This window comes from Diorhabda carinulata, chromosome 3 (genome assembly GCF_026250575.1).
Source record: "Diorhabda carinulata isolate Delta chromosome 3, icDioCari1.1, whole genome shotgun sequence".
Classification (NCBI taxonomy): domain Eukaryota; kingdom Metazoa; phylum Arthropoda; class Insecta; order Coleoptera; family Chrysomelidae; genus Diorhabda; species Diorhabda carinulata.
In genome coordinates, this window is record NC_079462.1 from 19,537,386 (window position 1) to 19,562,771 (window position 25,386).

At 30.3% G+C, this 25,386-nt stretch overlaps 3 protein-coding genes and 1 long non-coding RNA gene across 5 annotated transcripts; 1 reads left to right on the forward strand and 3 right to left on the reverse strand.

Moving 5' to 3' along the window:
- Positions 1–6,594: 6,594 nt before the first annotated feature.
- On the reverse strand, positions 6,595–10,477 carry LOC130891127 (GDP-fucose transporter 1). Its single transcript, XM_057795698.1, has 6 exons — positions 10,316–10,477; positions 9,948–10,146; positions 9,674–9,899; positions 9,328–9,620; positions 6,798–7,008; positions 6,595–6,721 (listed from the first exon to the last, which is right to left on the reverse strand). Exons 1-5 carry the CDS (start codon positions 10,378–10,380, stop codon positions 6,799–6,801), a joined length of 993 nt encoding a protein of 330 aa, XP_057651681.1. The 5' UTR covers positions 10,381–10,477; the 3' UTR covers positions 6,595–6,721; position 6,798.
- LOC130891128 (uncharacterized) lies at positions 7,603–8,527 on the reverse strand. Its single transcript, XR_009058853.1, has 2 exons — positions 7,947–8,527; positions 7,603–7,886 (listed from the first exon to the last, which is right to left on the reverse strand). It is a non-coding gene; the product is annotated as an uncharacterized LOC130891128 (long non-coding RNA).
- Positions 10,478–11,012: 535 nt separating the features above from the next.
- Positions 11,013–15,141, forward strand: LOC130891698 (ER membrane protein complex subunit 6). 2 transcript variants are annotated; one of them, XM_057796581.1, is made up of 4 exons: positions 11,013–11,285; positions 11,343–12,276; positions 13,160–13,289; positions 14,690–15,141. In XM_057796581.1, the coding sequence occupies exons 2-4, from the start codon at positions 11,630–11,632 to the stop codon at positions 14,786–14,788; spliced, it is 876 nt and encodes a 291-aa protein (XP_057652564.1). In that variant the 5' UTR covers positions 11,013–11,285; positions 11,343–11,629; the 3' UTR covers positions 14,789–15,141. The 2 variants fall into 2 exon arrangements, with proteins under 2 accessions (XP_057652564.1, XP_057652565.1); XM_057796582.1 differs by lacking the exons at positions 13,160–13,289; positions 14,690–15,141 and having other exon boundaries at positions 11,037–11,285; positions 11,343–11,839.
- An 842-nt stretch (positions 15,142–15,983) lies between these two features.
- Positions 15,984–24,468, reverse strand: LOC130891696 (4-hydroxybutyrate coenzyme A transferase). The gene is made up of 8 exons (XM_057796580.1): positions 23,994–24,468; positions 19,941–20,103; positions 19,205–19,343; positions 17,996–18,086; positions 17,731–17,919; positions 17,417–17,665; positions 17,117–17,350; positions 15,984–16,717 (listed from the first exon to the last, which is right to left on the reverse strand). The coding sequence occupies exons 1-8, from the start codon at positions 24,169–24,171 to the stop codon at positions 16,533–16,535; spliced, it is 1,428 nt and encodes a 475-aa protein (XP_057652563.1). The 5' UTR covers positions 24,172–24,468; the 3' UTR covers positions 15,984–16,532.
- Between the last annotated feature and the right edge of the window lie 918 nt (positions 24,469–25,386).

Sequence of the window (25,386 nt, forward strand, 5' to 3'; positions counted from 1 at the left end):
TATCTAAACATTATGGTATAACTAGCAAGTCAAAATAAATAGATAAACTGGATAAAATATTCTGTAATTGGAATGAAAATAATTTGTATTAAAACAATAATGCTTCGTCGTTGAAAGCTATAAATAATCAGTGCTTTTTTAATAAAAGCAATAATCATAACCTAATCACTTTGTAAAATTTCTGCCAAAAACGTTTCTCCCTCCATTGTTTTTGCTGCTACTAGTTTATTCTAAAATGTGCGTATTTATCTCATAACAAACTAGTTTGGCCTAGACTAAACTGGTTTATCCTATCGTGCTTAGGATAAATTAGTTTGGACTAGGCTATACTAGTTAATCATATCGCGTATAGCCTAGGCAAAACTAGTTTGTCCAGAAATCGAGTTTTCCCTGTAACATATATATTACCAAAACTCTTTTTAATCCAAGATCTATTTTGAACAGAATTTTTTATATGTTTTAATTTTGTTTTTCACTATATTTATATTCAAATCATTTCTTTTGTTAAATAGTAAGTACTACTTCTGAACTCAAATCCTTTTGCAATTCTATCCCTTTTAACTGATTTTTACGTTAATTTAAATTGTAAAATCTATTTATCGAAGAAAAATAGTAAACCAAAGCCGAGCATGTAACAGAACCGCACTCCGCACTTAAGAAATAATTTTCGGTTTTATTCAGCAGATTAATAATATGAATTACGAGGGACGTTTCTTTTTAAACCTCCGATCGCTCCGTGCAGACGCTACGAGAACAGAAGAAAGTGGGCATGCGCTGTAAGTGACTGCGAAGTTCTCGCACTACACTCCGCCATTGTTGACATTCAGGCGCGTCAGTCGTCGTTGAGCTAGAGCCACTTAAATATGTCCGCCATCATTGATGCTCCCGCCAAGTGTGAATTGCGAAATGTGATTAGTTTTCTACAGGCTGAAGGCCAAAATGCTGCAGAAATCCTTCGGAGAATATGTCGTCTGTTTGGGAAAAGATTCGCCATTACTGCGGAATTTCCAGAAGTTTCGAGGTCTGTCTTGTACTTTACTGTTACTTAACGGTTAGGCTACATTTGTGGCAACTTTCTTTGAAGAGGATATTGAAAAGCTTGTCCACAGATATGACAAGTCTCAATCTTTTCGGTGATTATTTCAAAAAGTAATCGTAAGCGTACCAATCTTTTGGTAATAAAATTATTTATTTATATGCTATCGTAAGTTGAAAAAAAAATGTGAAGTTTGGAATAGATATAAAGTGAACGGTCAAAATATGGAATATATTCATTTAGAAATCAGGTATTCCTACCATCTTCACTACCGATGTAATAAATTATTAGTCCTTTTCCTAAAATCATATTTTCCCTATAAAATCAGGCATGTTTAAACCCAAACATAAAATGTACTGTTAATTGAACTCTCTTGATTTGTAATAAATATGGAAATTATCTTAGTCAACCTAATAATAAATAATAATAAAAAAATCTTTTTTAAAAGAAGCTTCTATTCAAATGAAATTTTAGAGGACTCACAATGTGGCTTTACAAATGGCAGAAGCTCAAATAACTTGATATTAAGAATTAGACAATTAAATGAAAAATTATAAATAACGTTAAGGAAATTCATTTTTGTTTTCTAGTTTTAGAGATAGCATTTTATGAATTAAGAAGAGAACATATTGATATACAAGTAGAAGTCAATCAAAATGAACTTACTAAATTTGATTTCAAATATACATGTACAAATAGGTGATACTTAATAAAAGGTTGTAAAATAGTCTTTAATTAAATGTATAAAACAATCCCATGTGTTTAATGTTTTGATGGAATTAGAACAGCAAAAAACTGCACCAAGAAATTTTTTGGATGAGTACAAAAAGTTAGAAAACAACGAAGGCACAATACATCTATGTTTCAAAGCATTCAGTGAAATATAAGAAAGCTTAGTAAGAAACTTTCCGCTCCCAATGTAACGGAAAAGTGAGGAGAAAAATTTTATGGATAAATTTATAGAAAGAAAAGCTTATGCGTTATAGCCCTGTCATTTAAGGTTTTACTTGGCATAAATTCCTAGTGAGCTGAATTTTTGTATACACCTAAACAAGTTATAAAGGTCAAAAGCCATGAAAATCAATTATTTGCAAACATCTCGCAATTTATTGCTCGGAGGTCAACAGCGGTTATTATAAAAATTGTTCCTGGTAAAATTATCTACGAAAAATGTGTCTGGCAATTTTCTGTAAAACCAACCGTCTTTGGAGTAGAGCACTGAGAAAGCGATTATATCATGACGATGCATTCGTTTCCTCACCACTTACGAAGTAGAATGTAAAGCAAGTTATATAATTTTTTTTATTCACAGTCGACTTCTTAAGTTTCTGTATCAGTAATAGTTGCTGACAAAACGTCGAGTGGACTAATTTCTATATCTACATCATTTGTTGACCCTGCGTTTAAGCATGACTGGCCACGGCAATGTCCACAAACTTTTGAACATCTCAATCAAATTTTTTGGCATCCACATTTGCCGCCACAACCTTTCTTACAGAAACAAAAGATGGTGTTCAGTAGATCATCGAGTGCTGGTGGTAATACAGTCGTTATTGGCTGTAGTATATTATATTTCAACTCCCACTGTTCTGGATCAATTTCTCTTCCTAGCCAAGTTTGTATTTCATAATATACTCAATAAATATTTTTCTTTAATTTCTTATTTCTTAGATCTTTTGATATATAAATGCATCTAAATGTTCTTGATTTTAGGTCTCTTCTATTTTAAAATTAGTTTTTTTGTATAGTTTTTAAAAGAAATATAAAAAATGACGATTCGACTTTTCTTTAAGTTTCTATCAAAATATGATATGGACACTGACAATTTACTTATTTATATTGATCTATAGATCACCTTCATCATGAATATCAAAATAAGGATGAAATCAACTTAGAACTTAGTTCTAATAAGAAAAATTAGTTTTTCCTTGGTCCCTACATCTCAAATAGATAGCGGTAATCAATTAAATTTATTAGAATTTACAAAATAGGACTACTTAAATTATTTAGATCACTTATAGCGTGAATGAATGAATGTGAACCATTTCTAAAAATTCCTTTTTTCATGTATTAGATTCCGTTTCAAGAATTTTTGAATCTTTATAATTGAATTTATGCTTTTTTGACATTTCATGGTTCGTTAATGTAGTTCTATTTTTTATCGTATTGATGATCTCTTAGTCTATTTTCTAAATACTGAGATGTTGAACATTTACGAAATTCATAGTATTTAAAAATTTACCATCACCTCTAGCGACACTAGTGTTTTTTAATGTTTGTAGACCACGACAACTTCTAAAACATCAGATTGATAAAGTTTATTAGGATAGGGATATTAAAAAGCAATACATTTACGCCTTGGTGTACAGTACACAATCTAGGCGCTTTCTCAGCGCTTTTCGAAAACGATAGATTTTACAACAAAATGCATGAGACATTTTTTGTAGATAATTTTACTAGGAACAATTTTTATAATAACCGCTGTTGACCTCCAATCATTCAGCTCACTAGGAATTTTTTCCGAAGATTGAGGTTTAAAATTCTAAAATAACTGAACTATTAATTCTATCCATAAAGCAGCTTGTCAGGTTGCTACTTAAGTGCTGAAGAACAACTCGATTCCATCGAACACATAGTTAGCTTAGCAAGAAGCACTATTTCTCCAATAATTGCTAATTATAGAGCGCACGAAAAGATGTAGGCAAAATTTGGACTACTTCACAGAATGTAACACCTGTCGTTTGGTGGAAGAGGATTATTGGACGAAGTAATCAGCTATCAAAAGTGGCAGAAAAAATTCTTTCTGTACCTGCTACTTCAGCTTCTACTGAGCGAACTTTTTTCAAATTTTCTGCAGTTCATACATAGAAAAGAAATAAAATTAGCATACATCGCCGAAACTACTGTCCATCGATTTTTATTAAATTGAAGTAATTGAAAGCGATCAACATTTTGAGATGATAACATCGGAAGCAGAGATACCTAGACCGTCAGCCAGATCCAGAAACTTCTTCGGAGAATAAAGAAATTCCTTATCAGGACCCTGATTCCGACGAGGAAGACGTGACAGATGACGATAAAGTTTAGTATTTCAGGAACTGAGTTATAGTTTTGTTGTTTTGTTTCAAAGGATATATTTGTTAATTTGTTACCAAAGAAAATATGTTTCTTAAAATAAAATGCCTATCATGAATAAATAATAAACTAAAATTTACAAAAATATATCGAGATTTCTTAGGAAAATTCCTTCCCGAGAATTTACCCATCAGCACTGATGGTGTGCAGAAACATTGCAGGGAGAAATTGGGAATGGAACCCAAAGATCCTACGGTGGATGTACATGGCACTTGAGAGACCAATTATCACATATGGGGCAGTGGTTTGGGGTACTACAATTATTCTGAATACTGCGAGGAACCATCTCTCAGAGGTACAAAGACTGGCTTGCTTATGTGCAACTGGAGACATGAAATCTTACTCCACAGCTGCACTAGATGTGATTCTAAATCTCCCACCTCTCTACATAGAACTGGAAAGAGTGGCAGAGAAAACATCACTAGAATGTTCAGAGACGGAATCGTCAAAGAAAACCGGTTCCTAAATAATGACCAACCCTGGTGTAGCTTTGAGAAAAACTTCACCTCAATAATAGTAACTGTAGAAGCAAGTGGGATCAAAGCACCATACAAAGAATGAATAGAAATGCCATTAAATGGTGGTATACGGAGAGATCAAAGACATCAGACGGAACTGGAATAGGAGTGTACGGGCCCAGAATCAAATACTCTTTAAATCTGGACAGCGCACCAAGCATATTTCAAGCAGAAATTTATGCAATTGAAAAATTTGTTCACTTCAGTCTAGAGAGGAACTATCGCAAACAGGAGATCATCATCCTGTCCGATAGTCAAGCAATCATTAGAGCTTTAAGCTCCAATATAATAAAATCCAAACTCGTTTGAGATTGCCTAGAATAATTAAACGAGCTAGGCAAAAAAAAAAAAAAATTACCCTACAATGGATTCCGGGACACATCGGAGCGAAAGAAAATGAAATAGCTGATAAGCTCGCTAAAACTTCGACAGACAAGTCCTTCATGGGACCCTACCACTTCTGTGGTATCAGCTACAGAACAATGAACAAAACACTAGAAAAGAAGGTGGATAAGTGCAAACCAATTATTGGGACAACCTACAAAAGCTGAGACAGACAAAGACTCTTCTGGGAAACTAGAGAGTCTGCTGTATGTATGTATCAACCTAAGTAAGAACAATCTACGAATACTAACAAGAGTTCTATCGGGGCACAATCGCCTCAACAAACACTTGAGGACGCTAGACTTAGCAGATAATGTGGCTGCAGATTTTGTTGCGCAGAGGACGAAATCTCTACATCCACATTCTCTCGGAGTGTGAGACTAGACTAGACTTTTTAGAAGGAGTGGGATGAACAGATCAGCTGTAGACACTGGATTCTCCAGTATGGTAGCAAATAAAAAGGGACACAATAGATCTTTTGGGTCGCAATGTATACACCAAATCCATACAAACATATAGGATAAGGTAGGTAGTCACACAAAATTATTCTAATCATTCCTTATATATGAGCTTCTTAACCATCATCATTTGGCAGATTTTTTGGAAAAAATAATAAGATAACCAGGACTCTAAAAAAACAAAACGTCCATTGTCCAAACGTGCCATAGCAACTACATTTTTAGTACTTGTCACTTTATTTTTCAGTCTGTCAATCGACAATACACCTTGAACGAGATCATCATTTTTTATCTGTTTTTTGTACTCATTAAAACAATTGTTTAAAATAGGCCCTGCTACAGTTTTTCTACAAGGCACATTGAGAGTGCGTTAATTTCTTTTTTCTTGTTGAAATTGATAGGAACATTTGCAAATCTGAAAATAAATTGGAGCTTTAATACATGTTCAAACTTTTATTATGGTTTTATTTACCTCGTTATTTCACTCATGGCTCAAATGTATTTATAATTAACATAAATGTATTCAAAAATCATATTTTCAATACAATATTTTTTTGGTTTTCGTTTTATTAATATATTTGAAAGGTTGTGTTTTTCTCTACTTCACCCTGGAATATGGTGTAGAAAAGTCACTTTTTTACGTTTTCTACATCTTATACGTACGTACAATAAGTAATAAATATAAACTGCTTTAGTTTTCCCACCTGTGGGTGTTACACACCGGACTATAAACTTTTTATTCCAGAAATCAAGTTTTATAACTTCTTAAAATTCTATCCACTTCTGTTCCCACTAACATACGCCGCTTTTCTTGCTGATCTGAAGCTCCTAAATATCCAATCCTAATAAAATCCAATTGAACAACTTATCTAGTTTTATGAAACAAAAAATCTTATTTTTATGAATACTACTGGCTATAGAAATTCCCCATAAAATCTGTATTGTAATGAAGGATCTTATTACTTAAGACAAATTTTAGATTACTTGGTTTTACCTCAATATATCAACAAATGCAAATAGCATCAAGTGAATAGGATTCAATGTTTAAAAAAAAATGATAAGATTTATAAACAACCATTTTAAATATATTTTGAAAACTTAAATTACAGTGTTGGCGTTATCACATAAAATAAATCAATGTGCCCTTTTTGTTCAGGAATTTATTACAAGTATTTCTTTTCGAATTAAATCTAAAACAAAATATGAATATTATTAATTTTTATATTTAATGTAATTAAAGATTCAGATAATGAAGTAGTAACTTACTCTAAACTCTCTGATATGCAATATTCTCCTTATGTCTTCTTTCCATATCAAGCTGTTTAATCCAAGTATAACAAGCACTTCCTGATAATACTATAAAATTCGAGGTCCACCACAATAGGGATTTTGTTTCGTGGTACCAATAAGTAGCAAGTACTGTTTGTGCGCACGCCTTTGCAGTACCAGATATATTATGAGTTAATGCTGATGTATACTGTAAATAATAATTCTCCTTGAAAAATAACTCAATACCTAAGTTAAGAACCAGCATAATAAAATTTATAACGGCTAAGATAAATTAAGTATATTAGATAATAAATATTTTGTTCTAATATACCAATGTAAATTTCATTACAACTTTTTAATTAAAATGAACTCAACTGAATTTCCACTCTCGAGTATCCTACTTCTATGTAACTATATTAGCATCGAAATGGAACAGTATCAAAATCAGTAACGGCCTTAAGGTAGAGTGACCGCCTAGGGCGCCACACATTAAGGAGAGCTCCTAGCAAGATATTTAAGCGAGGCTTACTTGCCCGAGAATTCCCAAAACTTTGCGAAAAATTATTTTTGGCAACACTAGAATGGAACCAATCGCTGCACTGCATGCAGTCCATTTTAACGGGCACATCTTCAGTGCCGTAAATAGCCTTTTCTGCTTCTTGTGCGATCTTCTATAACTGCGCCTTTGTTTTTTAGATATTATAGGTATAGATCAATACTATATACAGGCCTACTTTATTTCATTCAGGATGATAAAATAAAGCACAAGGATCTTGGTGTTGATAGAGCAATTATACAATACTTTGGAAGAAAAATCTATTTTTTTAAGAGCTAGAACTAATGTGAGTAAACAAGCTATTAAGTGGACACTTCGCCTCTTATACCACCCACTGTGTCTCACTCACTAAAACTCAAACACAAGTTCACTAGTACAAATGCCTTGTCCACCCTGATGTTTAAAATTTAATTTTTGGGCCACTTTCTATCATAATGTCTTGCTTCGAAAGTTTCATACATTTTCATGTTGGTCCGTCATGTTTACATGGTCTCTCAAAATTTTATAAATTGGGAAAATAATCCAGATACCTAAAATAACGCGGACACTAGCTTCTTAACCTTGCTTAAAAACATTAATTGCTGACCTACCTCAATTACTTGTTTTTTGTCGTTTTGTAACATTTCTATGTCTCTTTCTGCTACCTGATTAGCATTACTGACTACAACTCATTCAAATTCGAGAACTTGCCACTCAAAAAATAAATATATTCCACTAAATCCGTTAGAACACACATTGTAAACAACACTGAAGTGAAAAACATACAACCTATATTTGATTTCTGATTGTAAAAACTAGAGCAGAGTCTGGTCTGAACCAAATTGCAAGTGTAAATAAAATTCCATTTGAAATATATTTATGAATAATAATTCATCTGAACTAACAGCGACATTTTAACATAGGTTTTAAAGGGGATAAAGATCCATTTGAATGATTTGCAGTAGTGGATTAAATTAGAAAATGTAAATTTTGGATCATATTCCTTTTGAATTATTGCTCCTCAAATATTATTGACTATGTCTGTAACGGTTGCTAGTGGGCAGAGCTTTTCTAAGCTTAAGCTGATAAAAACCTATCTATGATCGACAATACCACAATAATTTAAATTGGCAAACTTGACAACTTTGTCAATCAAAGATGACATGGTTGTAAACATCGACTTTTAAACTTAATAAAAGAGTGCACTGATAGAAAGGCTAGAAAATTCAATTTTGCCTTTGCCTTTTTTCATATAGATTCGAATTGCAGTTAAGAGGTACTGTAGAAATATCGCCCAAGGCACTTCTGGTGCTAAAACTAGTGAAGTTCATTTTGTATTTGACGCACTTAGGACTATGCATGCGGGCTTAGTCTTAGAGTGCAGTGAAGTTCATATTCTCTTGTTAAACAAAAAACAATAAGTTTTGTTGAATATCAAATAGAAAGTAAGTTTGTCAGTTTTCTAGAATGTGCCTTGGTATATGATTTTGCATACAGATTACTAAAAAAACGGCATTGATCAAAACAATAGTGGAGAGGTATACTCAAGATTTTCCAATTCCAATCAATATATTAAAATAGAAAAATTATTTGTGCCATTACATAATTTCTCTAAAAAAATTATTAAGAGGAATTTATCACATTGGTCTGGGAATAAAATAGATTTTAAGAAATAAGGAAACAAAATTTCATAAATAAACCTCAGTTTAATTTTGAACTCATAAAATCCTAACTCTTTGATATCCTTTCATCTAGAGTACATGTTTCTTCATAGAATTACTATATCTCAACTTTAACTTCAAAATTAATTGCAAAAGCAAACATGACTCAAAGCAATTCCTAGCACATACATTCTAACTACAATCTGGTGGAGTAGGAATCCAGTAATTAAATTTATTATAAATATTTTATAATGAGATTCCAATGTTTTATAAAAAAATTCCAATACTCACTTTGCAATGTAAAGACGGATAATTGTGTCATCTCACTTACTTTTATCTGCAATGTTGTAAAATATCCAATAGTAAATCCACAAACCCCTCCAACTATCACTATGGACCAGAAAAATAATTCGGAAAATTTTGGGTAATTGTATAATTCCCCAAGTTCATTATTTAAAATCATAACAAAAAATAAAAGAATACTGGCATAAACGTTATTAGCATAGGATAATGCCCAAATTTCACCATTTAATTTAGGTAAGACTTTTTTTGTAAATATTGAAAATAGTGATAATGATAGGGATCCCAGAATGCCAAATATAAATCCAGGTATTGATAAACTTCCTGAAAAGGACATAATAACAATTTTAGAAACAAATATATATCTAGTTAAGTACCTGCTAAATTTTCTTGGTCAACTCCCAACCAAAAACCACCTATAATAACAGCACAACAAGCTATACATTTTCTTGAAGTTGTTTCTCCCAGTATTAAAAATGTAAATACTACATTAAATATTGTTGTGAGTGATCTTCCAATATAGTAGTAGGCTACTGATGTATATTTTAAGCATAAATTGTTTGTAGAGATCATTGTAGTGAACAGAATAGAAAGAGGTAATACCTAAAAGAACAAAGTTTTTATTATGCAGTTTTTAGATGAATTGCTCACTGTTTTCAAAGTGTGTTTGTCCCATAAATCTACATCTGGAAATCTAAATGTGTTTGGGTATGTTGTACTAAGAATCTTCTTCATATAACATATTGCTGCTGTAATTAATGTTTGAGTAAAATTTACAAACATTGGGGCATCCAAGTCAATGTGACTAAATAATGTTTTATTGACAAAAACTGTAGTAATAGAAACAATCCTGAAAAAATTTCGAAGTATTGTAATAGGTCCACAAAATCCTCATCTTAGTAATTTTAAGTTTATCATAAAATTTTATCCGGAATCTATGATTTTTGAAAATATAATTATCAAGCGATAATAAATGAGCAATTATTTGTAACATAAATACAAATTGCTGAAATACTAACCAGTATCCACTAACCACAAAAAATATTGTGACATATTTGGAAAATAAAGATTTTTCGACCGACATTGTAAAGCAAATTATAATATTACATATTCTTTATTTAATGTAAATATAGACTTTTCACTTTATTTACAACATTTTAAGGTTATGAAATTAATATAAGTATACGTCATCAAGGTTATTCATTGACTTTAAAAGGAACCAATCAAAAGTTGACAACGAAAACATATTTAAAATCAAAATTACTAAGTTATATCTGTGGTTCAAGTGAAAAATGTTTTTATTTTTTAAATAGTGTTTTATAATTCGCACTGTACATTAAACTGCAAGTATATGTCAAACATAAATTTAAAAAACCCTTCAAATAATTTACTAGAATCCTGAATTGTTGACAATAATTCCATTTATTCATATATGAAGTATTACATATGCATTTATTACACTAAACTCTATGGAATTTAGAACGTTAATGCGAACCAAAACCCAAAACATGCTCTGAGGATAGTGATAATAGAGTTCAAAAATGTTTTATTGGAATAATTCAATACAAAACATACAAAGCTCATCACTTTAATTCCACTATTAAATTATTGTATATAAGTAAATAATACTATTCTATTTATTACTCAAAAATTTTGGCTACTGGCCGTATCATATGAAAATAGGCCTGTTGTCAAACAGCTGATAACGTACTGTTACCAAAATTAACTATAGAATACACTTTGGATTTGACATATTTCATATATTCATTATTTGCAGAATTTACTGCACATATTAAAAAATCAATTTTTAATTCCGTGATATGGTCTAGTGAGTAGATAAAGTTTAATATTTATGGTTAATTTAATTAACTATGGCAAATAAAATTAGAAACGAATTTGTAGCCTATAGTGAACCTGCAATTAGAAATAATTTGTCGATTGTTGAGTACTGTCGAACATCAGTAGCAGCAGTATCTGGTTGTACAGCAGGTAGGTGCTGAGATTTTTGTATACCTTTCCATATAGTAACTCTTTCTTATTTTTCAGGCGTTCTTGGATTGACTGGAATTTTTGGTGCACTATTTTTCATAATTGCAGTTACAACCTTTTGGTTTATGCTGTTGTTCAAAGCTGGTATCGACTCTTGGAAAAAATATTTTATATCAAGAAAATCACTACTTTTGAACGGAATTTTTGGACATTTCTTTACCTATATTCTGTGCTGGACATTTATTTATGGAATGGTACACGTCTATTAAATACACATTTGTTACATTTCATTTAAAAACTAATTAGAATAGAATTACGTATTAGTATTAAAATTTTTATAAAGAATGGGGGATGAAAGAAATTTTCGTTCAGCTTATTATGAAAAAGTAGGATTTAGAAGTGTAGAAGAAAAGAAATCTTTGGAAATTCTGCTAAAGGAAAAGCCACTGGATTGTGAAAAGTTGAAACAGTTCTGCCTGAGGTACTGTGTCCCAACGTGCTACAGAAATTTAGTATGGAAATTGCTTTTAGGTATAATTCCGGTTCATATGGACTCCCATAATTTTGTTATAGAACAGAGGAAACAAGAGTATCAAGAATTGTATAGAGCACTAACAGTAATGAGAATAATTGATTCAAATACACCCAAACCTCAAGTAATTTCAGCTATGTGTTCTTTGAGATCTGGAAATTTTGCAATAGATTCAAATATAGTTACAACAAGACCATTTGACTGTATCGTTTATGCTTTTATGGAGTACTCTGATGATGATGCTGATATTTTTTGGATGTTTAAAAATTTTTGGGAAAGTGTTCAAAAATTTCACCCAGAATTGGACAAATTGGTAGAAAAAACATTCTTTATATTGGAAAAAGAAGATCCTGCCTATTATAGGATCATAAAAAAGAATGATTTATTCAAGAATTTGCCTGTGGATATGTGGATAGATTGCTGTTTTGCTGGAGTTTTAAAAGATATGTTTGTGGAAAAGTGAGTATTTTTACCAATACATATCTCACATTGACACTTAAATGTTCCATAATGGTATATTATTCACGAGTGTATAATGAAGGTGAAGCGCTAGTGAGTAAATAATAACTCATATGCGAGTAGAATACTATACTGTTAAATATTTTTATTGAAGTTTTTTTTTGAAAATTCTGTCAATCTATTAAAAACACTATTATTCTCTTCTAACTAATATTTCATACAGTATATTATTGTTCATTTTAACAGTACATATTTATGGAACTTCATAATATCCCTATAATAATCAACACAAAAATCCATACATTAGTTTCACAAATATTGGGTATATAATGTTAAAAGAGGATGGTATTTATGTATAGTTATTAATAATCCCTTTTGCCAATTCAAAATTCATATGCCATATTTTATACTTTCCATGACTTTTCAGACATTAAATTTAATGAGGCAACTTTAGCAGCTCCTCTAATTTCTGGTGGTGTCACACAAAGTCACTTCCATTTTCTTATAAATTATTAATAATTTAACATGAGATATTAAAACACAGAAATCTGAACAAAATAATGTTGTCAGGTTTGAGTAAAATTTATTTTGTTTCAAAATATACTTTGATTTATAAATTGTTTCAAAAACCATAGTACATTAAGAGACACATATATTACAAACACTTTCAATATCATTGATAGCTTCAATGTTAATACTTCGTGAATTCAAACTATAGGTTTTGGGATCAAATCTGGTCTAGGGATATATTTTATGTGTACAGAATTAAATTGAAAATGTTTAGTAGTGTTTTACATGATAAAATTATAAAAACCGATTTTTTTGTAACAAAACAATATATCTAAAATACTGTAGAATATATTTTAATAGAACCATTTTTCAGAATCTGGGACAAATTTCTTGGAGGATCCTACCTAATATTTGTGTTTGCATCAGTAATGCTTTTAATGACATTGAGAGGAAGAATTACAAATTGTACATGCCTTGCAGCTACACATGAATTTGTAAAATGTGTAAGTAAAAAAATTGATAACTATTACAAGAAATGTTTGATTTAAACACTTATAGTTTATAGATTTTTATTCCAAAATGCACTCGTTTCGATGGATTAAACTGACTCAAACATCCTTTGAACTTCATAAGAGATTTATCTAGTGATATTGCGCTCCCTGAAGTATAAAGATCATCCAACTTTTCATTATCTGTATGTGAAGGAATCTTGTGATATCAAAAAACCTATCCCGTGGCATAGTGGTTGCAAAAATTGAAGTTCTTTTTGACCAATATGAACTCAATTTAGATTTTTTACTTGATACATAAGAACAGATAATGCTATATATCCTTTCATTTCATCCACAGTTACTGGAAACCACTTTAGGTTTCGATTATTATTCACTTCCTTTGCAATTATTTGACTGGCATATCTATTCGTTTCTTCAACTATAATTTTCTAAAAAATTTCAGTTAGAACTTGGCCTATTACTTTCAATGATTTAGGATTATCACCTAATCTGCGCAGGTACAAAACATTGATTCCAACTATTTTTTGAAATTGTTTTATATCAGCAAGATTTTCTTTTTCGCCCCAAATCCATTATTCTTGCAATTGTTCGATAGAAGATTCACTATTACTCGATAAAAGTCGCGTACGTTTTCGATATTACTTCACTATCGTTCGTGTCACTTTATTCACTGTAATTGATGTTATCATTTTCATTCCGTTATCTTAAATAGCGTATCAAAAAAAAACAGGGATAAAATAATTATAAGTGGAATAAAACTTATTTGCAATTTTAAGATGTCAAAAACAAACAACAGACAATTGTTTGCTATCAACTCCAACTTGCTGGGGCACCGCAAAAATCAACGCCTGCTTATCAAATTTAGATGACGAGTCAGACTCATCCACCATAACTTCGCCAAAGTAAACAGATGACGATTCTCACTCGTCAAATATACTCAAAGGTTTAATTACCCTAAATTATGTTTACTCACAGAAATATCTACAGATCTTTCTTTTGTTGAATAAGAGATCCTTTTAAGATGTGATATTCAAATAATTTCAAAACAAATATTTATATCTATACAAGCCACATCAATTAACCCTATTATTATTATTGTTTTATTGCAGTTAAATCCATTCTCTTTTTTATACTAAATTTGAAATTTGCATAATTCATTTCACAGGAAAATTACCCATTTTTATAAAAATATTCAAAAAGTACCTAATTTTACATGACTGTGACTATCTAACCTCTAGCTGTAGCTAGCTTATATCTATCAATTTGTGTATAAGTTTTGTTTTTTTGCTTCATTATATGGAATTGAAATTTTATGTGCTCTAAATTTATTGTATTTTTATCTAGAATGTCAATTTATGAAGAATATTTAGTACAAAAGGTTTGTTTTTCAGCTTCCGGATGAAACTGCTGGTATTATCACAAACAAGGCTATTGAATTATGGCAAAACTATGGTAGTCCTCTTACGCTACACGATAAACTTAAACCATAGTTAACAGATTTCAACTATTTTCTACTACAACTTCAACCAAGTGTGGGCAAATTTCACATTTACTATTTTCATGAAATGAAAAACATTTCACTTGGAGCGTCTTCAAGAACCCCTATGAAGTATTATGATATCTGATTTCACTTGTAAAAACCACTGTAACCAAAGTTTTTATCAACCGTCAACTTTGTAGTTGATACAAAATAGAAAAAAAATATTTTGTCTGTTTTTTTTCTTGGTCTATAATTTTTATTTTCAAAATACAAATATTCAGGTCGCTAATATGAAGGTACAAATATATAGGTTTTATCTTTTATAGTGATAATTTTTTCAAAATAATAAAATGATTTTCATAGTATAGGCGTTTTCAATGAAGGATGACTCGTATTATTGATAAGGCCTCTCCATAAACTAAATGTTGGCGGTACTTTTATGTGCATATCATAAAGAAGATTTTCTATACTTGTGACAGGTTTAATTTATGCCTTTCGAATAATTTAATAAGAAACTTATAAAAAATAAATTTTTGTTTACTTCCATAATTTCACAGAAGGTATTGAACAACTATCATTTTACCCTCTACTTACATGTGAGATTGGAATGTTTCAAGGGGTGAAGGATTTAACTCCTATTAGTTCGATTGGACTTTTCTGTACTACATCAACATGATAGAAATGGATATTACCTTCAGGAAAGGGTTTAATTGATGAAGTATGTTGAAACGGGGGATATTGGTGGTGAGTGGGAACCAATGGATAAAAATGCACATGTATCGTAATGAAATAATGTTTGACCTGTACAATAAAAAGATGAAATTTTTTTAATGACAAAGGTGTTACTATTATAACTCTTAATCTGACGGAAAGTAGTCAAAAAATCATGTTTAAGGAAAATCTGTAGAATGCATTCCCAAAAGGTAATTTATTGCAGTATTTTGTCATAGTCTTAGAATTGAAAAAACTGTTACCATGAATGCCTACTCTGGTACATGAGAAAAAATGGAAATTTAATAATATTAAATGTGTTCGTAATGTAAAAAATTATTAAATAATGTGTCCGTCAACTAATGATTGCATAAAGTTATAAAATGTTTCAAATATCTAAGCGAAAAGAAATTATTTCAGTTTTGTGACATCATTTTCTGCAATAGATTTTAAAATAACCCGTATATGTATCCACATTAAAAATAAAACAAAGCCAAACTGTAACCATTTTATTTATGTAAATATACAAAAGCAATTCTAAAAACAAAAAATGTTGATGCATTATCACTTCATCACTCTAAAAATGAACAATTAGTATGAGACAGTGATTACACAGTCTATTTCCAAAATTGGAAGTTATTAATAAAACATGTCATGAGATGATGCTGACTAAACAATCAACACATTTTAGGTATCAATTTATAAATGTTCACACTTAATGTCACCCTCTTAATTAAATAATAGAAGAGATCGTGAATTTCATTTGCAAGAGGGGCACTTTAAATGAATTTTTGTTGCCCTCTTGGTCAATCTTCTATGCGAGAATTGAAGAGAAGTGTCACATCATAGTTATGAGTGTTTAATTTGATTCCCCGACTTCTAATTATTTATAGTGCAGATACTGCAGATGAGAAGAATCTCTACCAGCGACAAGTATCCGTTTGAAAATATGAACTTATTACTATTATTATTGTACAAAAAAAATAAAAGTGACATCTTTATCTAAAAATCTTTTATACTTTGAGGTAATTTAATACTTATACTTAAGGGGATGGCATTACTTGGAGACGTTCAAACGCGGCTTTTTCTAAGGCTTCTCTGTGATCAGGATGAGCAATGTTGATAAGAGCGTGTGCTCTTTGTCTTAAAGATTTTCCGAAAAGATACGCGATACCATATTCGGTTACGACGTAATGGGCATGAGCTCTTGTTGTTACAACGCCGGCACCTAGAAAAAAATGAAAAAATCATATTCAAGTTTATGAATTTATTTATGATAATTAAAACCGAAATTTGAGCAAAAAAGTGCTGTATAGATATAGAATTGAAACTTCACAAATATAAAGTTCCAACCACTATTGCAGGCAAAATTAATGAAAAATGTATAAACAAAATCTGTAAAACAATGAAAGTGTCCATTTTTATAGAGCATATTTCCTCCTTGGTGAAAATTACAGAATGACAGTTTTTATGCATACCTTGAATCTTATTTCAGATTTCAATGAGGCTCTATTGGATTGAGGTCAGGACTGTTAGCTAGTCGCTTGGATTTATATGTTGAACAAACTTGTTCAATGTTTAACAAGATGAACAAGTAGTTTACAAAAATCAGAAGACACCACCTTACCTGGTTTAAGAATTGGAACAATTTTACTCTGTCCCTTATTTGTAGAAGAAGGTAAAGCGATTATTGGTTTTCCTTTTCCGTCCAATCCTTCCGCAGCACCTCTAATAAAATCAACTTGACCACCAAAACCAGAATACATCCTCGTACCAATAGAATCTGAAGAAATTTGACCTGTCAAATCGACTTCAATACATGAGTTTATAGCAGTCATTTTAGGTTGTCTCGCAATTATACCTGAAAAATAAAATTTTTTAAATGTTATAATTATAATCTAATATTTAGATTTGATATTATACTAACCAGTATTATTTACATAATCTACAACTAACATCTCAATAAATGGATTGTTATCTACAAAATCATAAAGTTCTTGTGTTCCTATTAAGAATGATCCAACAATCCTTCCTCTATGGATACTCTTCTTACTGTTTGTAACACAGCCTCTATTGACTAGATCTATCACTCCGCCAGCGAACATTTCTGAATGAATGCCGAGATCTTTGTGGTTAGTTAATAATGCTAGGACTGCATCTGGAATACTGCCGATTCCTGTAAATAAACCCCACAAATAAATGTTGAAAATCGCTACCTTCAGATTTTAGGGTTTAGCTCACCCATTTGAAGCGTGGCGCCGTCTTCCACCAAATTTTCCGCAATGTTTTTTCCAATTTTTAATTCAACATCAGTAGGAGGCTTACCACCATGGCATGGTAGAGGGGTATTTACTTTCACAGCATAGTCAATATGACTAATATGAATAATACCATCTCCAAAGGTTCTTGGCATATGTGGATTGATTTGAGCTGAAATTTTTAATAAAATTAATGTCCGTGAAAATTAAAATAATGTCAACAAGAAAAGTAAATTTCTAAAACTCACCAATTATAATTTTTGAATGAGACATTCCAGCTCTAACGCAATCAACACTGGTTCCCAAACTACAGTATCCATGAGAATCTGGAGGGGACACCTAAGTTTAATGATAACATTTGGAAACCATTAAAATTTGAAGTTTGATATGTAAATCATTTTATTGCATAAAAAATATTTTATGGTATTGGAAAATATTTTGCAGAACATAGTAAAATTAAATTAAATTAAAAAATTGTAATAAACTTTACTATAACACTCCCGACTTGAAAACTTATCGAATTAAAATTATTATCAATAAAATTTGGAAAAAAAAACTGTTAGACAACGACTTGCATATACATTCTGAAAAATAAATAAAAACGAGATTCAAAAAATAAACTTGATGATAATGAAAAAGAAAATAAGTATAAGAAGCATTAACAGAATCATACAGTAAACAATTCCCCCCGTTTTAAACATTTTTTGATAAACATTTTATTTCAAATATCTACAAAGAGAAAAACTATTTGGGAGACCACTTGTTCACACCACATGAAGAAATAATTAAATTATTAATCGAGTTAATAATGTCCTAGGTTTTTTTTACCTTAAAGCAATGAAACACATTTTTTCATTTTTTATATACTTGTGTGTAAAGAAATCGGCCCACTGTATGTATTTAAAAAAATATATAGTTAAAGTGAAAAGTTTGTAGTGGGCCGATTTCTAAACACGCAAGTGTATATTCTTATTACAATTACACTAACTGCAAAGATCTTAGATGATGCTTCAGTTATGGTAAATTTTGGGTTTTGTAATGTAATGTACTTTCCGAGTGAGACTTGTTTCAACCAAATAACTGCTTTGATTGGCCATTACATTTTTTTTGGATCTCATGACTAGTTTCAGTTGAGAGTGACTCTTAAAGCTGCTCACACAAGAGTATGATTTCACAAATAACTTGCAATTTATGAATCATGAGATCATCTGCAAAAGTGCGGACAGACAGCTTAATTATTTGGAGAAAATGAGTGTCATATCTCATATTAGTGAATAATTATATTAATATGGCCTCATACAACAAAAAACTATTCTTTTCACACAATTATAGAAAATGTGTGGATTATTAATATCCTTGTGCATAATACAAAAACACTAATGAATATTGTTTGACAAAAACCAAAATGTACCCCCAATAACTCACATAAGTTGAACAATGTTCACATTACCACTTACCTGAATTACTGCGATGTCCGGCTTGACAATTTTCTTGGTAAATAGTAATGGAATTTCAGATAAAAATATGGGTATAGCATCTCCCCGACCATCTGCCACTGCTTTTCTCACATTACCACCCATAAAGAAGGAACATGATCTGAAACAAAAGCAAAGAAATATTTTTCATTATTCTATTAAACTTGAACTCTTATTTATCTTCACTATTTTCGTTAAAATGATATAGAAAGAAAATTGCAGTAGGGTAAAACGTGACTTGTCTTTTTTCTGAAGGTTTATTTATAATGAATTTCTTTTCCGTGTATCGATTATTGAATTATAACTACTTTCCATTTCTATTGTTTATATTGACATTGTTGTATAACTTAAGGTCATGGAAATTAGATTACAATAGTATTCAGAGCTGTAAACATTTTATAAAGTATATACAACTCTATAATATACTAATCTGATATTGTTTATTATTTGTGCAAAATATCAATTTCAATAATTGCTTTATGCAATATTATTCAAAATATCCTTTGAAAAGTAACCATGACATTTATTTATAAGAAATAAAACTTCACTATTATCTGTTAGAATTCCAATGTTCTGAAACTTCAGTTCTTCAATTCAAATAAATATGTTACAAACATTTGAAATACAAAATTAAACTCGATAACCAAGTTTCCTTTCTTACATTTATGTACCTCTAGTTAATAACAAATATGTTGAAACTCATATTTATATTCTTTACCTAAAGATTCCTTCACATGATGGATCTGTATATGTTGCTGGACCTTCAGTGTGCATGTGACAAACCGTGACATTTTCAAGCTTCTTGTTTTTTCCTACCTCTGTCATAGCTTTCAATAAATCAATTGGAGTAGCTGCTGCTCCCTGAGAGAAAACAGTATCCCCTACAAATATTCGAACATATATCTAATAAATTCATAAACTTTGTTAAACACTCAAGAAACTGCTTATTTTGAAATAAACTATTTGATTGCTGGAACACATCTCTTAAAAAACAACTCAAAAAGACGAATAAACAGGTCTTTGAAAGGCTGAAATAGAGCCAACAAGTAATGATTTGACTTATACAATTATTTATCATAATTTATGGAAATTGATGAAAAAATACCATAGGTGATGCATACTCCTGGCATTTTGCAACATTAATCTTATATCAAGTGATTTACATCTAATCTACTGTTGTTAACATTTTATCAATGATTTTGGCAATTGCTTTGCTACTAAAAATACCAGAGCTTTCAACCTATACAATCAATTTATTAAATTGGGAAACTATTTATAACCAAGTTTTATTTTAAAATTAGTATGTATGCTATTCTTATCAAATCAACCACAGAAAACAGTAATAGATGACATGGTTTCCATTGCAAGTCTAAACTTAATAATTCGCAAAAAATGCCAAAAATATTTTAGAAATAATTAGGTCAGTTTAAATAATTTTTAGAAATTACGAAATTTGAATATATGTCAATTCCTTTTAAAATAAGGGATTCTCAACATATTCAACAACAAATTACGAATATTAATAGAATAGTGAATCGAATTTTACTAAATAATAATCCAAAATTTGAATATAAATACTAAGGAAGGTTAGTTTTAATATTAATACCACCAATTAGCATATGTATGGAAAGTTGTTTGATAAATAGCAAAAATGATGACTCAATTTAAATATCAAATAATTTCTTTGAAATCAAACATTGTTGAAAAAATTTAAATTTCATAATTCAGGCAAAAATATTTGTTTATATTAATGTTATAAGTATGTGCTTGTGCACATCACTATATGTAAAACTAAAAGTCATCAACTGTAGGAATATGTTTATTGTGAAAAGGTCTCAGCTCTAAAATTTTGGGTACTAGTTTATACTCTATTATTTTTGATTCAAATTCTAATAGTGCTGCTGGTGATAATGATTATCCAATTTAGTTGAGGACTTGACATACAGACTTCTGTGATTGGAAAAATATTATCTTTTTTTGTAAAGTAACATCCTGTACCTTGTCGATGACAAGACTTATCACACAAAATAATAGAAAAATGAATAAATCACCTCCAACAATATTTCAGATTACTTTGGAAATATTCTGTATAGCATGTATGTATCTACACGTAATATTTATGTTTGTTATACAATAAGTTTATGATCATAAATACAACTAAATCTTAAATATCAATCTATGTTACATTGGACTGAAAAATAAAAACTAATTCCTTTGACCTCTGATTTTTATAGCATATTAATTGCTCAACTTTATTTGATATAAAGCATCCAAAGTACATACTTTTAATAAATAACAAATCAGAAGAACGAAATAAATAAGAAATGATAATATTCTTCTTGTAAATCTCAACAAACACAAATTAATTGCTTTACAATGCTACATATTCTCAGTTTATCTCATTGTCATTTTTACTATGGATAAAAATATCTAGAAGTTGCTGTTATGTGCATAAATTGTGTTAGTATATTCGCTTTGGATGATCATAAAAATCTTCATACCAACATAGCTAAAGTATAGGAGTAGAAACTGAAAATTGTCATTCAAAGCAACATAAAAAGCACAAAGCACAAAGTTGAGTAGAAAAAAGGCAAATTAATGAAAATATATTCAAGGAATGTATTGATGAATGAATTATTCTCTGGGATAAAATAATTATTTCAGAAGCCTAATTTATATACGAGAATGTAGACCAGTTCCATGCATAACAAAATATTGCGTTGAACAATAACTTATTAGAAGTGTCCGTGTTAAGTTTGACAAGTAAACCAGCGTTACGCAATAAATTAAAAGAAAAAAGATGTCCACCGAAATTGTGAAAATCGAAAAATTGGAGTATCGAGCCACCATCAAGTACCTATATTTAAAAGGGTTAAGAGGTAAGCAGATTTACGAAGATATGCTTAATACCCTTGATCAATGTCCTTCATATGTGACCGTGAAAAATTGGACTGCAAGCTTCAAAAGAGGTATATTTTTCATTGAAGATGATGACCGATCGGGAAGTCAGTCCCCGAAAATATCGATGCAGTTTATGAGTTGATTTTATGAGACCGTCGAATTGGGCTAAAACGGATATCTGAAGCACTGAATATTTCATACGAACGTGTTCATCACATAGTTCACGTCAATTTGGACATGAAAAAAATTGCTGCAAAATGGATCCCCATATGTTTGAATGTTGACCAAAAGTGTGCACAAGTATCGCGTTCGATCTGTGCTCGATTTGAAAACAATGTATACTTCTTAAACCCAATTGTTATTATGGGTGAGACTTCTACGATCTAGAAACAAAGCAAAAATCGATGGAATGGCGATACTCTGGTTCTCCAAGACCTAAGAAGTTTCGTGTCCAAAAATCTGCTGGAAAAGTTCTTGCTCGGTTTTTTGGGATTGCCATAGAGTAATCATGATTGATTTTTTGGATAAAGGTAGAACAATAACTAGAGATTACTATCCAAAGGTGTTTTGTTTTTGCAGGACAACGCCCCTGCACACAAATCTCATGTTGCCATGCAAAAAATTTAGGGTTTGAATTACTACAAGACCTCCCTTATTCACCAGATTTGACTATCATATCTTTCCTTAACTGAAAAAAAGTTTAAAAAGTAGTAAATTTTCTTCCAACGAGGAGGTAATGAAAGCTGTGGAGGTCTGGTTTGCAAAGCAAGAAGAAACATTTTTTTTTTAAAGGTTCGCTGTAAATGTATCCAATTAAGAGGAGAATATGTTGAGTAATAAAATATTTTGACATTGAAATTTTGTTTGGTTCTATAGTAGGTTAAGTATTTTTCAATATATCCTCGTACTTTACAGTAAATTTGAATTATACAAATGTTATTCTCAGTAATTTATTGACATAGTAGAGCAAGAGGAATAAACTATAAATAATCAAAACAGAAAAATAACAATCAAGCACATTTATATAAACTAGAATTTGTTATGAAAATAAGTAGGTTGAAAGCATGAAATTTGTTAGCTATCAAAATTATACTGTAAAGGTCAAATAGGATATTATATTGGTTAAAATAATGATTAGCTTCTATACCCATTTCAGTATTAATTCCAAGTAAACTTATCTTTATTTGAGTAATGATAATGAAAAAACTTAATATTGTTATATAGTAGATATGAAACATTGGCAAGAGTTGAAACATAGTATTTTTTTGCAGCCATATGCTTTAAACGTCGAGGTATCAAAAAAGTTCGCAAATTTTTAAAATTCAAATGGTTTCTAGACGTCATAACGTGTTTATGTAAATTGAATATGTAAATACTTATAAAAAAATATGAACTGTTCTATAATAACCACCTATAATGCCAATAAATAAAAAATTCTGTGAATATAATAGAATTAAAGGTAATAAATTTTTTAAATTATTAAGATGAGATATCCCAGAAAAATATTTAGAATTTATAATGGCATAGCTTCAGTTACCTATTCAATCTGATGCATCAAGAATAGGTCAATTTTGAAATACATAGTTGAAAAAAATTAAAACCTTATATTTTGTATTATATAGTGTGTTGTAATTAATTACAATACTAAAAATAACTAATGAAAATTTTTGAAATTCCAATGTGTATCAAGCATTCTATTTTAAAACTTATATTTGTTATGCAAACGATAATTTTATAAAAAAATCCTGAAAATGTTTGATTAATTAATAATTATCGTTATATCTAGTTTCGAATAATGTTGGTCAAAGTACAATAATATGAATTAAGTCGATCAAGGTCTATACTAATTACACTATGAACATTTATTTACCTGACTTCAAATCTTGAAAAGCATCTTCAGCGGTTGTCCATTTCGGTTCTTTGCCTTTGATCGGTTGAGCAGGTTCATTTGTGTAAGTGAAGTAAGTTCGTGGAAATATTTTTACAGTAGATAAAACGCCACTTAAGTGTCCTAGGCGATGAGATATTCCTCGAACAGATACTGCCATTGTTTACACCAGTATTTGGTCCAATTATTGTACGTTCAGTATTTAAAACAAAATTATGAAAAATATGGGGTTAATCGACAAAACACCAAAAGTCAAACACTTAAACTATCACGACTGAAACTCAACTGAGTGAATGACGACAATTGACATAGATCAAAGATTAGCAATTATAAGCTCCTAATAAACATTACAACTGTCAATGTCAGTTGATGTCAGTATTTAATCTCTACATATATAAGAAGTTTTCCAAAAGTGTGATCTGTTGTTCGGAAACTAAACGAAGTAATTGTATCATGCCATATGACAGGATTCTTCCTAATCTAGTATATCGTTCGTAAATGCAATCGCTGACGAGTGTTTTTTTTTATCTTCTTTCGGAATTATCAACTTCGCTTTTATGGTTGTTTATGACTAATTCTTAAGAGCACAGAAAAACTTTAAAGTTTATCGCAAGAAACTGAATAACGTAGAAGGTTCTGTAGGATGAATTTCCAATTTGGAATTGAGTTAGGGTCTTATATATGGATATATATATATATAAGGGGGTGTTTCTTTTGTCCGGGTTTTAAGTGTTTCAAATAGCCATGGCGCAGCGTTCCTATCTAGAAGGTGGACGTGGGTAGGATCAAAAAACACCTATTTTATAGACGATAATTTCATGTTGATATACATTGTACACTTTCTCTTGATGATTCATTATCGTTGTGTTGTGTCGTTCATCTATGACGCTGCGATTGTTTTTGTGTCCTGTTGATTGTGTACAGTAATATTTGTTTCTAATTTTTTAAAGTGACATATTGTGTATAGCATTACTAATCTATTAATGTAATGCATTTGTTTTAATAGATGGATGCCGGCTGTAACCAATACTAAATTAACTTCAAGGGATTTGTTATGAAGTTCAAGATAAAATTTATTAAAATTACTTAATATGTTAGAACTTAACTTAGTAAATGATCCAAAGATGCAAAATTATTATTTTATATATAGCGAGATCTATAGAGTAAGAATTAACTGCAGTAAATGCGTAGTGTTATGATTGTGCAAACCGTATTATAAAATTTGATAAGCTTCTAAACCTCCAGTTACATGTAAATAGACCATTTTTTTATATATGTTCTTTCATTTTATCAAATTTTATTTTTAGAGTTACATGATCCATATGATTATTTAAAACATGTTTCATTATTTATATACATGTAATTTCTTGAATAA

Bases quoted from the DNA above. Each gene is read 5' to 3' on its own strand.
- LOC130891127 (XM_057795698.1), bottom strand. From the start codon at position 10,380: ATGTCGGTCGAAAAATCTTTATTTTCCAAATATGTCACAATATTTTTT. The intron at 10,147-10,315 runs GTTAGTATTTCA...AAATTTTTTCAG, and splicing joins TTTGTGGTTAGTGGATACTG to GATTGTTTCTATTACTACAG. The intron at 9,621-9,673 runs GTACTTAACTAG...TGTCCTTTTCAG, and splicing joins TGACCAAGAAAATTTAGCAG to GAAGTTTATCAATACCTGGA.
- LOC130891698 (XM_057796581.1), top strand. From the start codon at position 11,630: ATGGGGGATGAAAGAAATTTTCGTTCAGCTTATTATGAAAAAGTAGGA. The intron at 12,277-13,159 runs GTGAGTATTTTT...ACCATTTTTCAG, and splicing joins AAAGATATGTTTGTGGAAAA to AATCTGGGACAAATTTCTTG. The intron at 13,290-14,689 runs GTAAGTAAAAAA...TTTGTTTTTCAG, and splicing joins CACATGAATTTGTAAAATGT to CTTCCGGATGAAACTGCTGG.
- LOC130891696 (XM_057796580.1), bottom strand. From the start codon at position 24,171: ATGGCAGTATCTGTTCGAGGAATATCTCATCGCCTAGGACACTTAAGT. The intron at 17,920-17,995 runs GTGAGTTTTAGA...TAAAAATTTCAG, and splicing joins TCATTCAAAAATTATAATTG to CTCAAATCAATCCACATATG. The intron at 17,666-17,730 runs GTGAGCTAAACC...GTTTATTTACAG, and splicing joins CGGCGCCACGCTTCAAATGG to GAATCGGCAGTATTCCAGAT.